The sequence below is a fragment of the Xyrauchen texanus genome, chromosome 20 (genome assembly GCF_025860055.1).
Source record: "Xyrauchen texanus isolate HMW12.3.18 chromosome 20, RBS_HiC_50CHRs, whole genome shotgun sequence".
In the NCBI taxonomy this organism is placed as follows: domain Eukaryota; kingdom Metazoa; phylum Chordata; class Actinopteri; order Cypriniformes; family Catostomidae; genus Xyrauchen; species Xyrauchen texanus.
Window position 1 is genome coordinate 33824839 of NC_068295.1, and position 18393 is coordinate 33843231.

The 18393-nt window shown below is 38.3% G+C and overlaps 1 protein-coding gene across 1 annotated transcript in view; it reads left to right on the forward strand.

Annotated features, from left to right (window-relative positions):
• The window catches only part of LOC127660683 (tetratricopeptide repeat protein 7A-like), a 47431-nt gene that overhangs the window by 789 nt on the left and 28249 nt on the right, over positions 1-18393 (forward strand). Inside the window, exons 2-13 of the mRNA XM_052151048.1 lie at positions 3081-3244; positions 3554-3722; positions 5153-5283; positions 5900-6024; positions 6862-6940; positions 8804-8973; positions 10740-10803; positions 12340-12477; positions 13372-13455; positions 14137-14241; positions 15807-15924; positions 16070-16127. Coding sequence (XP_052007008.1) covers positions 3081-3244; positions 3554-3722; positions 5153-5283; positions 5900-6024; positions 6862-6940; positions 8804-8973; positions 10740-10803; positions 12340-12477; positions 13372-13455; positions 14137-14241; positions 15807-15924; positions 16070-16127 — 1405 coding nt within the window. The remainder of the gene's footprint in view (positions 1-3080; positions 3245-3553; positions 3723-5152; positions 5284-5899; positions 6025-6861; positions 6941-8803; positions 8974-10739; positions 10804-12339; positions 12478-13371; positions 13456-14136; positions 14242-15806; positions 15925-16069; positions 16128-18393) is intronic.

Below are 18393 nucleotides of genomic sequence, written 5' to 3' on the forward strand. Positions count from 1 at the left end.
AACTTCAGCTGGTGTTTGCCTAGTCCAGCGAAAAGACAGACTAGAAAAACCTTTTACAACCCTTTAAAGGTGCACTGCAGTATTTATTTCCTCATTAAAAAAAGTTGAACGCCTTAAGAAATGATTTGTAATTTTAAACATTGTGTATAAAATCACGAGCACTCACATTAATATATTTTTACCTTATAAAAGCTGTTTTATTCTACATGGAGAGGCTCCACTCATGGGGGCTGCCATGTTAAGATCACATGACCAGCCGAATACTGAATACTTAATCTCAGTAACCGTCCTGTTATTCATGACAGACTGTGAATAGTGAATTTCTACAATGCCATTGTTAACAGAAAAAAAAAAAACTACTGTATTATATTGTGTTTGAATGATGCTGCATCCAGGCCACTAAGTGTCAGTGTAAGTCCAAGACGACGTGCATAAAAAATTACTGAGTGCACCTTTAAAAGACGAATTATTGTTGAAGTCCAACTGAAATCAAACTTTAAAGTGTGTGTAAACACACTGACTGATATACAAATGCAAATGCCCACTAGCAACAATAGACCTTTTTCACAGACTGTGATGACGCGTTTCCACCTTATTTAGCGGCATAAATCTTGCAAACTTTTTTATATGATAATTTTTTAAATATTGTGTGTAAGTTAAAAAAATTATGCTTTGTGTTATATTACCCTGGAATTAGTTTTAAAAAAAGAATTACCACAGCTGCAAGGGGGTTTGTGTTACAGCTGCTGAAAGAGTGACAGTAAATGCATCTTCTCCAATTTTAAGGAGTCTTAATCCACCACTCTCTATTTTTTATCTTCTGGAAAGTCATTCAAATGTTATAGTGGCTTTTGCTCTTGGAGCAAATGGATGAGTGAAAGAAATATTTGTTGTGGTCTCCCATTTACTCCCATTCACCGTTGTTGAAGTTTACACTGCAAACCTTTACTTCCATGTTCCAAAACTCGGAGTGTGAAAAAGGTCAGTTGAATGGAGACTTGGCGACCTTCTGCAAAGATTCTAAAAAGAAGATGCTTAGCAGAATGTCCAGGCTGCTCCTTTCCTTAAAGCTAAAGCAGATGGCTACCAGTGCCTGTCAAGCTCTAAAAAGGACCTTAAGAATAGTTCATTTGACACAAGTGTATTATAATACAAGTCTACTTGAGCCATGTGCAGCATAATTTGCTGTGAATTCTAACGTAAAATTTTGTCTGTTCCTCACACAAAGCTCTCGTATGGCTTTGGAAGACTTGGAATATAACACACAAGTTGTTCGGACTAATTTTATGGTAATTTATTACCTTTTTGAGGGTTGACCACCCTGGTCACTATTGCTTTTGTTGTATGGACAAGCTTGGACATCGATAATAACAGAATTTTCATTTTGGGGTGAACTATCCCTTAAGACTATGAGTCTTAAACACCTAGTCTGTCTTTCTCAATCTCATATTCAGCCTTGCTAAATCAAACAATGGTCAAACTAAAGTCAACAATCGTAAGGTGACATGCTTTTTAAACTCTGTCCAATTCCTGTTGTTATATCAACAGCAGTAATCTAGTGGTTAACACTTGGCACTCCCACCACTGTCCAAATCTTACCCAGCAAGTCTGGTCTCGCCACCGCAAGCACTCAGACATAAATATCCCTGTGGGAAACAAATTCTGTATTACCCATTTAAAAGTGTCCACAGAACTTTTTATTTTGCTGACTTTTCAATTTCTTCCAGCACAGATTTGAAGTGAGACTCTAGATACGTCTTAGTTTGTTGAGTCTTTCATAAATAGGAAAATGTCAGTCACAGATTTGACATATAACACAAGTCTGGATTCAGTGGGGAGTGAGAGGTCAGAGCAAACAGGAAGCACCTCATCTACACTGTTTATACAAAATATGCATGAAGGCAAAGACAACATTTTTAAAGCACCTTCTAGAAGGAATTTATATTTGAGCCAGAACAAACACTTGCTTCTTTAAACCTGATCAAACACTGCTGTAGATTAGCATGCAATCTAGGTGAAGGCATGTTTATCAGTGCATGCCATGCTGTCGTGATAAGGTCCAATGTTGGAAGAAAAATTATGCTATGAAGTCATTTCTTAACAAAAACAATCACATACTGTAAAAATATCTGTCAATTTAATGGTAAAAATCTGGAAAAATGCTACAGTAAAAAAGTGTAAATTGGTTAACAAGTAGTTACTGTTTTATTGTTAAAATAACAGTGAGCAGGCGCTCCCAGAATTCCTCATATTTCATATTTCATAATATTTTATGGGAATAGTTATGTTTATTTTTTATTTTTAATATCAGTTACGTACATTGGAGTGTTCTGTGTGTGTCTTAGTTTAATTAATCTTTACTGCGTGTGTTACACTGATGGTGTTTAGTGTTTGTGTGAGTAATACTGAGCTCTGTCTCTATATGTTTATTGGTCGTTACTCCTGGAAGAGCCATTATTGATGAACTTCATGTCATCATGTGCTCTTGTGTAGTTACTAAAGTGATTAACAACACAATATAAAGTGAAACGCAGATTTTTACAGTTTCAGAAGTTACGTTTATCATTTCATAATATAAAGGACGGTACTGCACTGTAAAATATACCATAAAAACAACAGTTTAAGCTTTAAAATGTACAGGTTGTTCTGTGAAATTGTTTAGATTTTTACTGTATTTTTACATAATTATTCTGACAACCACAGCTGGACATCATTTTTTTTTTTTTTTTGTTAAAACAATGGAATTGTCTTTACAGTGCTTCTACACTGTAGTTATGCTGCTCTGTATGTGGTGCTAGTCTTTACCAGACAAAGTACGGTATGTAATTTCAGTGTCACCAACATCACCAAATGCAAAAATAATGTATAATTTTCAAACAGGTTTCCTGTACAATCTCCCCATCTTACATTGGTTAGACAAACAGATTGTGCCATGTTGGGCTGAATGGGATGCTCAAACAAACAGAGCAATGTTTTGATACAGTGTTGATATTTTCTGGGAAATCAACCTACACATGGCTTACGTATGTTGTCTATCCACATTCAACCTTTACCATGGTTCCCTCTCTCTCTGTCTGTAGATGATTTCAGGCCACTGTTGCTGGCAGAAGCTCTGCTGGAGGAATGTCTTCTGGAGAACATGACCCTGTTGAAGAATTCTTCTCCTTTGACTGAACATTCACAGCCCAAACTAGCCCGAGCCAAAGCTCACCTTGACAGCATCCTTTGCAAGGGACGTCTGGAGGTCTGGGACAGTACCTAAGTCTCTCTGTTTCTTGTGTTTATCACTGATTCAAATCAGTGTTGTGAATAACTTAAATTCCACATTCTAAATATATACAGATTTTGTTGTCGTATATTAAAGGATTAACTGTTTAATTCCTAGGCTTTTCAGCCGGATCTCTTTTTAACTGCCATATCATCAGCACAACATAAACAAAAAAACAAAAAAATCACCACAAGCTCTTTGTTAACCCCTAGTGCATGACATGTATACATTTATTCTTTGTTTACATGACTTTCTCATATCTGATGTTTTCCACTCTTCCTTTAGCCACACTACCTGAATGAAGCTCTGCTACTGCTGGCAAAAGTGTACTATGTGCAGGGACGCTACAGGGATGCACAGGGCATGTGTGCCAAAGCTGGTGTTGATGATTTCACACGCCAAGAGCAGCCTCTATACCAGCTACGCATGCTAGCAGAGGCTTTTGTCATCAAAGGTATGAACTTAAAGCTCATTAGTCTGAACTGATTATTGTAAAATTAAGTTATTACAAGGTAATTACATAATCGTGTTAATATGTAAGAACTCAGTCTAAATATTCAGCAAATTGTACAATATATATGTACTGTGTCTGTCTGTCTGTTGGTCGAGCTCTCTGTCTGTCTGTCTGTCTGTCTGAATGTCAATCTATCTATATGTTTGTCCATCTGTCCGTCTTTTGGTTGGTCTGAATATCAATGTATCTATTTGTCTGTCTGTCGATTTATCTATTTGTCTGTAAATGGTCTGCACTGCATATAGCGCCTTTTTAACCTTAACGGTATTAAAAGTGCTTTACACTGTGACTCATTCACCCATTCACACTCACATTTACACACCAATGGTGGTATGCAATGGCGCTAGCCTGCCATTGGAAGCAACTTGGGGTTCAGTGTCTTGCCCAAGGACACTTCGGCACGTGAAGTCGTGTGGGCCGGGATCCTGCGATTAGTGGCCGACCCGCTCTACCAACTGAGCCACTGCCTAGTCTGTCTGTCTGTCTGTCTATCTCTCAGTCAGTCAGTTGGTCGGTTTGTTGGTCTGTTTGTCTTTCTGGGTGGCTTAATGTGAGGAAAATTTGACACTTGCTTAGAGATTATCTATATTAGAGAAAATATGACTTAATAGCATAGTTCCCCATTTTTCAGCTCTGCTCTGTTTAGTTCCTCAAATTTGAATGGAACTAGTGACTCTGGGTAAAGCAGACGTCTGGGCAAATCTGAGATGCAAAGAACGTTAGCCAAAAGTCAGGGTTATTTACAACATTCAGTTATTTTCCAGTACATGGTCTAGAAAGTAACAGGTCATGCTTGCTGAGAGATAATACTGTTTAATCATCTATTTAATAAGACTTCCTTCCTGTTGACCAGAGATCCATTGATGTATGTGTTTATTACTATTTTCTGTGTCTTTCTCAGCCAAAACACAGGATGAGGCAAGCCAGATAGACTAGATAAATGGGAAAGTCCCTCTAATGTCATTTAAAAAGACATGTTTCCATCTTTCTGTGTGTCTGACCAATGGTCATTTACTCCTGTTTTAGATGTTTTCCAAATGAATTAATAATAATGAATTTAAACACTGGAAATTCATTTAAATGGATCTGAGGGTACTGCACTTTTATTCACAGGTGAAAACAATTTAATTAGCCAAAATAGGGATATATACTGTAACTTTCAGAACCACAGGCATTCCAATTATGTGAAAATCTAATGAGCTATAATATGATAAGTAATAAGATAGAGCAGTTGTTGTGTAATTGGATAATGGTGCATTGATCTGTTTGTTTTGTAGAGCTTGTCCCCTTGGAGAAACTATATTACATTCTCTTCTATACAATTGTTTTCCCAAATAACAATAAAGACATTTATCTCAATAAATATCCAGGTTTGTCTTTGGACCATCAGCCTATGTCTGGTGCTTCCCGTGTTAGACTGCATGAAAGAGATGAAGAGTGCCTGACCTGTTACCGCATGGCCTGTGATGCTGGGCTGTTGTACCTTCAAGAGCTAGACAAGGTGTGTGTGTAAAGCAGAGTGCCTTAAACCCCTTACCCATGGCAAAATCACTGCAACATATGCCCTAAAGTGGTTTATTGCTTTTATACAACAGCAGCAACCACAAAATTATAAAATTTACCAATCCCCCTATACAAACATCCTAAAAAGAATATAAAAAAAATATATTTTGTAAGATCTGTCTGGTTGGCATTACATCTTACTGTGTGTGTGTGTGTGTGTGTGTGTGTGTGTGTGTGTGTGCGTGTTTTTGTGATTTACGAGGACAATTTTGTAAGTTACAAACTGGTAATTACAAGGTTATTATGCTATAAATGTGATTTATGAGGACATTTGTAGTGTCCCCATAATTCAAATTGCTTAAAAATCATACTAAACAATGTTTTATTGAAAATGTAAAAATGCAGAAGGTTTTCTGTGAGGGTTAGGTTTAGGGGTTGTGTTAGGTTTAGAGGATAGAATCTATAGTTTATACAGTATAAAAGTCATTATGTCTATGGAAAGTCCTCATAATGATAGGTAGACCAACATGTGTGTGTGTGTGTGTGTGTGTGTGTGTGTGTGTGTGTGTGTGTGTGTGTGTGTGTGCGTGCGCTGTGTGTGTCCACTTTGCTAGACTGTATGCACACCAAGTTCCAAAACACCTAAAAGCGGTTCATCAGTCCCTCCCTTTGATTTGGACCTGGGCTACTTCATCCAGGCAGCTCTTCAGAGTGCATACTTGTCACTGCTGCGCAAAGGGTAAGCTTGGATGCTACTGATCAGACTCTTTACCCATAAAATACCCTGCACATCATGGCTTTCATTATACTAGTTACTAACGAAGCCGTTTATACACAATATTCGTAGCGCAGGTTCAGGTAATCCATTTGTGGGCTCCATGTGGACACACTGTATGACCTGGGCTGTGTAAACACACTGCTGGTATTCTTGTGTCAACAAAACCTCTGTCTGGTGTTGATGTGCCAATGTCCAGCAGGTGTCAGTATTTCATTAGAGGTGACGGAAAATCATTTTGGTATTGTTAGACAATGGTAAAAACCAGGGGTACTAGTTATGAGTTACAGTACTCTGATTTTTGACAGCTGGACATTTTAACATCTTCTTGACTCATTATGTGCTCAGAATGCTAAGAGTTAAGGCATTTTTACAAATCATTGGATTAAAAAATGCAAAGTAACCATTTTTATGTAAAAACTGATAACTTGACAGCACTCACTTTATTAAGCATGCACCGTAATGAATGCAATGTAATGTATCACTGGCTGGAATGTTTATTTTTGCATAATCTTACTGTTAAACAAAAGATAAGCTGTAAGCAGTAAGCTAGTATTTCATGCCAAACACAGCCATTATGTTGGTCAGAATTCATCGTCCTCACTTCCTTCTGTGTCACTTTATAATAATTGACATAGTTGTTCATGTTCTCTTGTGACATCAGCCATAATAACAATCTGTGTTGTCGTGTTCTTCTGCCAAGCCTTTCTGAATCATTTTCATTTCCTTTCCCCACAATAATTTTTCATTCCACAATCACTTCTACTCATCTGTGTGTGTGTGTGTGTGTGTGTGTGTTAGTCACTTGGCTCAGGGTACACACCAGCTGAGGCGGGTCATGAGGGTTGTGGAGAGTCGGGGGTCTCAAACATTTCGTAAGGTGAGAGTTCACAAAGACACGTGGTGATAAGCATTCCCATCAACAGTATTCTTCATTTCACATCTACATTGCCTTTTTAAACCTTGCTTAAAGAGGTTAAAATACCCCCCACACACACACACTTATCATGTTCACTCATAATTCAGTTTTTCGCAACCATTATCCACTTCCTTTCTGACCTTTAAAATTAAACAGGCCATTTTTTTGCCTCTGTGCCTTCTATGTAAATGTCCTCTTTGCATGGGAAATGGGTAAAGGTGTAGTCACACTAGACTTTAACCTCCTGAGACCTGAGTGTGACTGCTGTGTGGATTTTCTATTTCCTTTTTGATTTGTAACCACTAATAAACATAAAATAAATAAATAAATAATTCTAGAGCAAATAGTTTTCCTAAATATTTATGGCAACATATGTGGACAGCGGGACTATGTTGTGAAATTTTAAACAATACCAAGTTATAGAAAGTCAGATTTTTTTCAGCAAATTGTGTATTATGTTTCCAGGAGTGTTGGTTATTTAAGTTTTGAGACGTTAGTGACATTACATCAGAATTAATTCTGATTCAAAGTCATGGCCAACATCATCCAGTCACTGCCACCCATGTTCAAATAAAATTATACATTTTACAATCTGAATCTATGTATTGATTATCATTGTCCCATTCCTGCCATGATGAGTGATCCAAACATCATCTGCAGCCTGAAACTGAACTTTAAATAGCAAGTTTGGATTGAATGCACTTAGCTGCATAAAGAGCTAGAGGATGCTCTTGCTCCCTATTTAGTGAATGACTTAACCTCCAATGTGCTGTCTGTCTGCACTGTTCTCAGAATAGTTCGAAATGCAACTTCATTTCATCCTAAATCCAGATAAAGCCCCTGAAAGCAAATATTTTCTGCTTTTGACCCATTGAATGTGAAAATGCACTGTAAATATAGATTTCTAAGGAAAAAATGTGCTAAAGTGCACATTAGTAAACGCTTGGCATTTTGCAATAAATCACTCAAATCTTTGAAATGGAATATCGAATGAAACTAGAGGCTCTAATCTTTGGTCTCAAACAGGTTTCAATGTAACGATAAACGTAATAATGTTTTATACCAGATGTAGTTTTGTTGCCGTTTCTCCCATAGACAAACTTTGCTGCGGTCGGCGCCATGTTGTTTTGTCACATGACTATCAAAGCCATACGCGGGGTTGCACGAGGTTAAGCACGTAAAATGACTTTGGACCCAACAAGGAACAGGGGCAATAGGATATGATATCACACTATAGGGATTCTAATTGTAATTGTAAATAATAAATTAAACATTTTAAACGTTAACTCCACTTCCCCGCAGCACTGCAAACCATGCAGTTTGTATTCTTTGTCAGCCAAGAGGTCAATCTGTGATAATTAGATTTTCTATTTTCTATATACCAATTTGTTGGCCAGAGTTCACCAAACTTAAAGTCAACGTCTAGTATGACTGCACCTTAACAGCATTTACCAGGTTGCAGATTTGCAAGTTCAGTATAGATCCTAACAGCCTTATAGATCAATAACAGCCTCCTTGCAAAATCTGCATTACATATTTTGACAGGATCATAAAACAATGTGTCTCACAAACTGTTAAGATCAGATTGAAATGATCAAGGACTTTGTTGAGGTTATGCAGAGCCAGCAGTAATACCACATCATTTAACAAACTTTCCCCATATTTTATTCTTATCGTTGGTTTAATCAGTTTTTCGTATTTGTTTTTATTAGTTTAAATAGTTTAACAAACAGTATGTTTTAATAGAACATGGAACTTTTTAATTTTAAAGTTTCATGTTTCAGAATACTGAATAGTTGTTGTGTGTTTTGTTGTGTTGTTCAGACAATAGCGCGCAGGCTTGCAGAAGTGTTGCTGGGTTCAGTGAGTGAGGACGCTTACTGGGGTCCACTGTCCCCTCCACCGGCCGGCTGGCTGAAGAGAGAGGGAGCCACACACCCCAAAGATGCCATCTACCCCTCTTCCAGACCACCACAGCGCTACAACACTGAGGGGTCAGACTCTTTCTGTTTGTCTTTTGATCATGACTCTGTGAAGTGTGTGGTGATGTGTGGTATTTAAACTTTTATTTGCCAAAATATTGAAATGTGTAGAGTAATATGTAATATATACAGACTATTTGTTCATATATTAAACTTGAATTTTTAAACTATCAATATTTAGGGGAATCCGTGCTTCCTGTGCAGTCTTAAAGCAATCGCCACTGGTCATAACCGAACGGGGTGCACCGGTTTGAATATGTGGAATTGAGAATATGATTTGAGTGCTGCAGTGGGGGGAGATTTTCAGTGTGTAATTACAGGGAATTGTCATTTGGGGAACAGTTCTTTTGATTGGGGGATATACTGTATGTTTTGAGATTATCGTCAGGGGCAGTTCTAGGATCAGTGGATATAGGCTAAAATAGGTACTTTTTGAGGAACAAATAGTTGCTAGATTTGCAAGGTTTATGGGATTGTATATATTAATTTATATATGACATAATACAAGATGATAAAAACATTCGCCACGCTGATCTTTACATATTGGCTTTTGCTGGCAAACTTGGGGATTGTTTCCTGTTTTAAAATTCAGGTCGTGCCGGAACACTCTGAATAAAACATACTGTAACTGTAACTACTGTGTGTGTCTGCAGACGCCAACCAGAGAAAGGAAAAATGCAAGAGAGAAGAAAACTGATTTTGAAGTAACAGAGAATTAGTCTGCAGCAGAATAAAAATGGAAAGATTATTTTTATGCTGTACATTTTTGACAATTTTAACTTGCTTGTGTTTTAATCAAAAGTGTTTCTATAAAAGGGTATACAAGACTTTCAGTAATAAAGTATGCCCTGGTTAGGTTAGGGAACTTTAGTCATTATAACTTGATTATTTTGGAAAGAAAATGAACAGGAGGCCTAACAGGACTAAAAATAGATCTAAAGATAGCCATTGCTCAGTTAGCGTTAGCTTAAATGAGGGTGTCATCTTGTTATTTTTTTGATTTTTAGCAATCTTTGGACATTTTTATATTGTCAAACCCATTTCTGTAATTTTATCAATCAGGATGGAATGTTTTAATGTAGACAAACCAACTTATACCATAAAACAACACAAAATTCATAAAATTAATTGCTTACATAGAATATACCTTCCTGGTGGATGATGTCATTAAGAAACTGGCTTTTGTTAGTTAAGGGGATAGTTCACACAAAGATCAAATTCATCATTTATTCACCCTCATGTAGCTCATGTTGGTGAGTAAATGATAACATTTGTAATTGTTTTGTGTGATCTATCCCTTTAAAGGTATTTTATAAAGACTAACAGGAATTAAAGCAATATTTGAAGACAAAACCTATAAATTGATTACCAATTAAAAGTGTTTTTTTGAAAAAATTAAATAAAGAAACATCTGAAATATTTGTAATAAATTGCCATATATTCTCCTTTTTTTCATTTTAGACATTACTGGATAGCAAAAGTTAACACATGTTCATTTAATTGTGAGATATAAAAGGAAACTTATATGATTTACATCTTTATATAATATAATATAATATAATATAATATAATATAATATAATATAATATAATATAATATACCGTAATTATAAAATTATGATTTAGCAAGAAGGACAATTAAGATACCTGTGCAGACTATCCTAAAAGCTCAGTTACAGAATGACATATGTAACTAGAGAATGTCACACACACACACACACATACATATGCATGCACACACACCTGTGTGACATGTTCTTTCCTCTTCCTGTTTCCCAGAGCTTTCTGTCCGCAAGATGTTGTGGAAGAGGCGGTGCTGTTGCTCCTCATTACAGAATCAATGGTAAGACCCTCTTCCTCACATTCATGCTTTCTTACTTACTTTGCTTTGTTGTCTTCTCTTTAGTTGTTTAAGAACTATTGCATAATTCTGTAAAGAAATATAAAGGAATAGTTCACCCAAAAATAAAGATTCTGTCTTTATTTTATCATCCTCGTGTCGTTCCAAACCTTTATGCTGTTTTGTTTTTCATAGAACACAAAAGGAGATATTTTTAAAAACAATCACGCTGCTCTTTTCCACACAATGACAGTTTCTAGTGACCATGGGGTGTCAATCTCCAAAAAGGACAAAAAGCACCATGAATGTAGTTAATAGTCGCTTTCACACATACTGCCTTTTCCAGAAAATGTACTGCAATTTTCAGTTTAGGGATCATGTGTCAACATGCCCCGTTCGAAAATACCAGTACATTTAGCACTGGCTATTGCCCTGAATGAGAAGTTTTAACATTAGCTGAAAAGCTATGTGTGAACAGAGTCTTGAGATTAACAGTGTGAGCGCATACAAGTTCAGGATGCGCTGACGTAAGACAGAGATGGTTCGGTTACCGTGGAGTCAAAAAATATCGTCAGATTGGACAGATAGTGAAATTATTCCATTTAGTCAGATAATATAAATAATATTTGATATTTTATAGAAGAATCTAGAGGAAATCAAGGAGTGTATGATGCTCCATGACTCAAATCAGAAGTCCTATGGTAAGCAGTCAATGAAAATTGACCATGCACGACAACAACACTAGACCACAAAGAAATGGAGATGGCAAACAAGCACTCAAAGTTGGGAAAAATGTAATGCCACTCACCTCCAACTCGCATCACAGTTTCAACTCTCCACCCAAGACTGCACACAAATGTGCTTGGCCCGTTTCTACTGAAACTCGGAACAGAGCAGCAGCAACATCAACTGCAGCGCTCCTGTAAATGCATGTTTGTTTACATCAGTCATATGTCTCCTAGAACGGGGGCGTGTGTTTCCATGTGAGTTTGGATCGGATCAACAGCCAGAGTGATCCTCGGTTGTTTATTATGTGATGCCCAGTTTTTGTCTGTAGTCATTTACATAGGCGGTAAGTGTGTGATACTTAGTATTTTTAGATTACTAGGTAGATTTTAAAAGTAGTGTAGTGTAATCCAGTCTAAAAGCTTGTGAATAGCTGATGTGGTAGCTTTATCAGTAAAAGTAATCCAACAGTTTTACTCCAATTTGCCAAGTTGCATGTGTGAAAATGGCTAATGACTTGTGCACTATTATCCAAGTCGTCTGAAGCCATATGATAGCTTTGTGTGAAGAACAGACTGAAATTGATATTTTTATGCACTGATAATCTTGATTATCATCGATGATTTTTAAATCATAATTTTTTTAGTTTTATGTTTTAGTCTTTACGGCGTTACATCATCATGGCAACAAAGTTGTAAAATTGGTTAAAACTTTACACAGAAATGTTATTAAGTGATATGATAAAAATGTTTATTTTCGCCTGAATTATTCCTTTAACTTTAAAGCTTTTCCGCTCTCTGTTGCTCCCTTTAGGCAAGCGGCGAGGCGGTGATCAGCCGCACACCTGAGCACCGGGAAGCGAGAGAGTCCAGCATGCAGGATGCCTCCTCTGTCTATGACCTGCTGAGCATCGGCATGGCCAGGAGGGGGCAGTACTCCATGCTCTCAGAGGTGAGATCAGTCTCTGTGCTTGAGAATGATTCTGCACATATGCATATTGATTCAACAGAGGGCATGGAAATGACCTGCATGTCAGTGCCATTATTGTGCTGTAGATTCCTTTCTTACCTTCTGTGTCTTCTTATCCTCTTTCCCCATGCCTTGCAAGCTGTCTCTCTCATTCTCTCTCTCTCTCTTTCTCTCCTCCAGTCTTCCTCTGTGTGGGCGATCTTTCTCCTCTCCCCTGTCTTCCTTCAGGTTATTTCAGTAGTTGAGCCATTATGTGATGGTGAGCGTTTACTCAGAGCTGTTCTTGGGTGAATACAGAATCGAAACTCAATGGATCTCATTCACTAATAATTGCGTGCAACTGTCAGTGTTTATGTGTGAGGAATGGATTTGACTAAGTTTAGAACAGACAAAATGTAAGTTCAAACGTAATGATAATAAATCATGCTTTATGTGTACAAACGTTCACATACAGGTTTCAGTCTCAGATATGTTTAGTCAATCAGACCTAATGTTTTCAATAGGTTAAGATATATTGAATACATGGCATATCACTTGTTACCCATATTGCACTTGTTTCCTGCATTATCTAGCACTATCAGCTGCGTTTTATGAACTCCAGTATATAAATATCCATTTCTCATCAAATTTAAGCTCACTTTCTCACGCATGTGCTGTGATGTGTTGTGTACAGAAAACCCACAATCCCCTATCAGTATTGAAAACAACATGATCCTTCCCAGAAATACTGTATCTAGTAATGCAATCAATGTTATATGCATGATCATATGATTTGGTTTCATCTCTGTTGTTTTAAATCTCACAGGCATTTCCTGGAAGGTTGATTAGTTTCGTATATCTCTAATGACTGTGTGATGTGTGATTGTTTATCTTTAGTGTTTGGAGCGGGCAATGAAGTTCTCCTATGATGAGTTTCATCTATGGTACCAGCTTGGTTTGTCTTTGATGGCAAGTGGGAGGGTGAGACTGAAATCTTGAACCATTTCTGAATGTTCCATGACATTTTTCAAGATAAATGATCATATTTTATATTAAGGTAAACGTTTATTTTCATTTTCACTCTTTACTAATATGCTGAGACTACTACAGGGAAGTCATTCATACATTGATTTATCAAAAAAGTGTGAACACTGTGGCTCTGTTGAGCTATCAAAGCATTACTGTGTTTGTTAGAGCTCCTAGACCAACACAACATGCTCAGCCAATGGCATGAGTTTGGGGTGGGAGTGTGTGTTTGTTCAGCCAATGGCAAATTAGGGGAGTGTTCGGGAAACCTATTGGAAACAGTCATTGTTTTTACAAATACACACTTCACATTGAAATAACTTCAAAATGAGTTTTATTAGCTTTAAGAATGAGATGCAGAAGGAAATTGTGTTTGATGGTAAAAAGGCTTTCAAGAGTGTATAGTAGCATTTTCTTGAGCATTATTGGCTGGTTGGGAATGGGATCAGTCTACAGCCATGTCTACCTTCGGCAATGTTGTTTGTAAAAGCATATGTGCCTGTATGTCAGTGTTTGAACAAGTTATCATTATAGAGCTCTGTACTGTTTTAGGAAATATTAATTTGTCTAGTGTGAGTTTGTGTCATTGTAACATAAAAGTATGCCTTATTAATGGTACATGCATTTATCGTACAGAATGAGGGTGCGGTGTCGGTCCTTAAAGAGTGCGCTACCATGAGACCGAAGGACCCCATACCACCTCTGCTAGCAGCCAAAGTGTGCATCAACCAGCTTCACTGGGTGAGCAAAAGATCCAGATGCAAGGGATAAAGGACAGTTCACCACCAAATTTGAATTCTCTCATCATTTACTTACCCTGCCCTCCCACTTTCTTTCTTTTGCAAAACACAAACGAAGATTTTTAGGAGAATATTGAAACTCTGTTGCAATTTTGAAGGTCTAAAAAGTCCATATTTTCAGAAGCGATAGGTGTGGGTGAGAAACAGATCAAAATGTAAGTCCTTTTTTTACTATAAATTCTCCTTCCTGCCCAGTAGGTGGTGGTATGCACAAAGCATGTGAATCATCAAAAACAAAAGAAGAAGAATGTGAAAGTGAAAGTGGAGATTTATAGGAAAAAGGACTTAAATATTGATCTGTTTCTCACCCACACCTATCATATCTCTTCTGAAGACATGGATTACACCACTGGAGGGAATTCTAAAGGCACAGTCTTTACGTATTATTAATTATTAATATTACTAATTATTAATTATGTTATTATTTTATTACCACAGCACAGAAAAATGGATTAAAAAATGTCATAAACTGATTTGGGCCACTAAGCAACCCCCCAAACACCCCAGCAACCACCTAGCTATGTCCTAGCAACTATCGAAAACACCCCAAAACTGCATAGCAATGCAGTATAAAACATTCAGAACACCTAAGCAACCACATAGGAACGCTCTGGCAAACATCCACTACACACATTGTGGCTGCAAGTTTTGCACTAATAAGCACCGCTCACATTTCCTATAGAAAATGCTATGCTAGCTATGTTCATAATTATATTAATTGGTGAAAACTGATTCATGGTTCAGATTGAACCAATCATGTATCCAGATCTGAACTGCAGTCCACTAATACCTTAGTCGTAGAACATTAGTAACGTTGTAGTTTAAATGATGACACACAGTGCAATGTACAGTACAGTTACAACACTACCAATCAAATATGCTATATATCAGAGGACAGACACATTGCAGTGCTGCCTTGTTTGAAGTTGGCAGAGATTAAGGCACATCTGTTGGAGTACAGCACACTATAAGAGGCTTAAAGTACAATAGGGCCCTATAGCCACAGGTTCCTAATGCACAGGGTTTTAACGACAGAGATCACGGCATCACACAGTGATTCTTCAAACCGGCTCTTATCATCCTACTATCAAATCGGGTCATTTAAGCCAAGGACTTGTCCTTAAGCATGGGTCCTTGATACTGACCATGTCAGTATGTTCAGCATTTGAATAGTTGAATTTGAATAGGAAGTCAGTTGAAATACGGTTGGGTTTTTATGTATTCGAAAGGGTCTGTACATTTTAAATGTGTATATCTGCTTAAAGTTGAATTATGTCAATGCACACTTTGACTTTAAAGCTAACAGACATGGACTAAAAGCCACAAAAGTAAATTTTTTAAGGACATTTTTGTTTACTTTTAGTATGGTAAACTACTCGAGTCACTACTTGATGCCAAATGTAAAATCTGGATCCTGAAGCCAAAAGAATAGAGAGCTGCTCGTAGTAAGCATCCAAAATAGCAACTACATCTTAATGTATGTCTAAAAACGTGTGTGTGTGTTAGTTGGAGGAGGCAGTGTCTCTCGCAGGAAGTGTGGTTGGCTTTGGAGAGTATGCTGAGGAGTCTCTACCTCGAGCTCATTTAGCCATCGGACTGGGCCATAGTCTGCAGGCCTCTGATGGTAAGCAAAGACTAAGTAGACAATTACGCAGTCTGGATCTGAGAAAATTATTCTGGCCTGCAGCTGTCTGCTCCTGTCCTCAGCTGATCTCCTCTCCTCATGTGTGAGGTGACTCACTTTTTAACTCTTTAACATGTGTTTGCAGCTACACTGAAAGCAGATCAGGATGAGTTCAACAGAAGAGCGCTGCAATCACTGAGAAAGTATGTTTCATATTTACTTTGTTTAGTTGTGCCTGTCCAGGCTTTAACAACACATTTTGGGTGGGAATTTCAATTCAGTTTATATAGAGCCTTTTACAATACACATTTTTCGAAAAACAGCTAAATAGAGAGCAACAGTCTGGTTATGATAACGATATCTTATAAACCTTTAAAGGAATAGTTCATCCAAAATGAAAATTCTCTCATCATTTACTCACTGTCATGCCATCTCAGATATGTATGACTTTCTTTGTTCTTCTGAACACAAACAAACATAAAAAAAGTGAGTTAGAAACATCAACATTTAAGTCCTTTTTTTAGTATAAACCTCTACTTTTAGCAGCCATTTTATGCACGCTCATGAGAGGAGGACTGAGTTCTTCTTCTTCTGTTTTTGGGCGATTCATATTCTTAATGCGTATCACCACCTACTGGGTAGGGAAGTAAAAAATAACTTAAATATTGAACTGTTTCTCACCCACATCTATCATATCGCTTCTGAAGGCATGGATTAAACCACTGGAGTCTTATGAATTACCTTTAAGCTGCTTTAAATGATGTTAATTGATAAATGAAAACAATTTATGTCATTATTTTTGAAGACATCCTCACTATGCAACATTTTTCCCAAGTGCCTAAAACCTTTGCACAGAACCGTAATTGCCGTTTATCTGTTTTCAAGGATGAGCCGCTGAGGTAATTCGATAAAAGCGGTTATATTTTTTCAAAAAGCTGTAAATTGTCAGAGAATTTACCAGCTTGTTATGGTGGGTAATCTCTCTATTGTCTCTCTCCACATTACCAATGGTGATAGTTGTTATTATTGCTGCACCGTCAAGGTGTTATTTATCGCATTTAGTTAAGATAAATAAGAAAGGCGAAGTTATTTTCTTTCCGAACTAACATGTCGCAGTGAGTCAGGAGGACAATCACTGGACCATGGGCACTGCTAAACCAATCTGATCAAAAGAGAAGGAACCTTCTCGCATGTGTACTTGTGGGGTTATTATTTCAGCCAAGGACTCACACCCCCTGTGCATGGCATGCCTGGGGGTAAAACAAAGGCAGCCTTGGCTAATCCTGAGTGCTGTCTGCACTGTGTTAGATTCCCATTAAGGGTTTGTGAAAGGTGAGTGGAAACAAACCCTCAAAGCCTGAAGTTGGGGGGACATTATAGAGGAAGCCTCGCTGTCTGCATCGAGGAGAGACGAGAAGAGGAGGATGACGATGACGATACAATTGATTGCTTTCTCGAGGATGATGAGGAGGACGAAGACGATGCGATACTGACACCTCAACCATCCAGGCTACCGAGCAGGCAGAATGGGGCCTCCCCTTCCCTGACACGCGTGGATGCTGATCTGACCGAGATGTGCCATCAGGCAGTGGCCAAGCTGTCTATTGACTGGCCATCTCAACAGATGGAACAGGGCACGGAAAGGGACTTGTATGATTGGAAGAGGCTGCCGTCATGGCTCCTTCTTCCTCTTTAACAAAGAAAGCTATAGACAGATCACAACCCTTTGAGATACCTCACTCCTTTGATCAGAGAACCAGTGTTACATGATGTGGCGGAATGATCCACTCCTCTGCCTTGTCGTCACCACCCTGCCTCTTAGGGCCGCCCTTCAGCCAGACTCATGATGGAAGTTGGGTAGGAGAGTGAGAAAAGATGCATAATTAATAAGCCTCGTTCTGACAGCGGTGAATGAAGCACACCTGATGTGAATAATGCTTCATCACCGCTGTCTTTTAAACGCAGAGCGCAACTCTTCTCGGGGAGCCGGCTTCAAATATCCATGTGTGCACTCACACATTCCTCATCCTCTCACGGCCAGGACCAGAGCTGGGAGGGTTCAGATGAGTTGATGCGCCACCAGACCCGCTCCTCAGACCCCCGGGGCCGATTTGATGATTTGCTGCGGGAAAACTGCACACATCGCGTCCGACGGGTTAGAGGCTGGGCCGCCTTCCCCTCTCATCTGCCATGGGCCCGGGAAGACAGGCTGCCAAGGATGCTGCCGCCCCTCATGCCGTGGACCCTGGAAGGGAGTTCCATGGACACTACTCCGCCCTTCACTGAGCCCGTCTCACCGCGAGGATACCAGATTCACCCTTTGTTATGAACACTATTTCCCCCATGACACTTTATTATCCCCCTTTATGGACATGTTACTTTTATTATTATTTCCAATAAATGCCTCTCCGGGGTTTGACACCACACCCTCTGTGTCGGTCTCTTGCTCACCCAGCCACACTGGTGGAG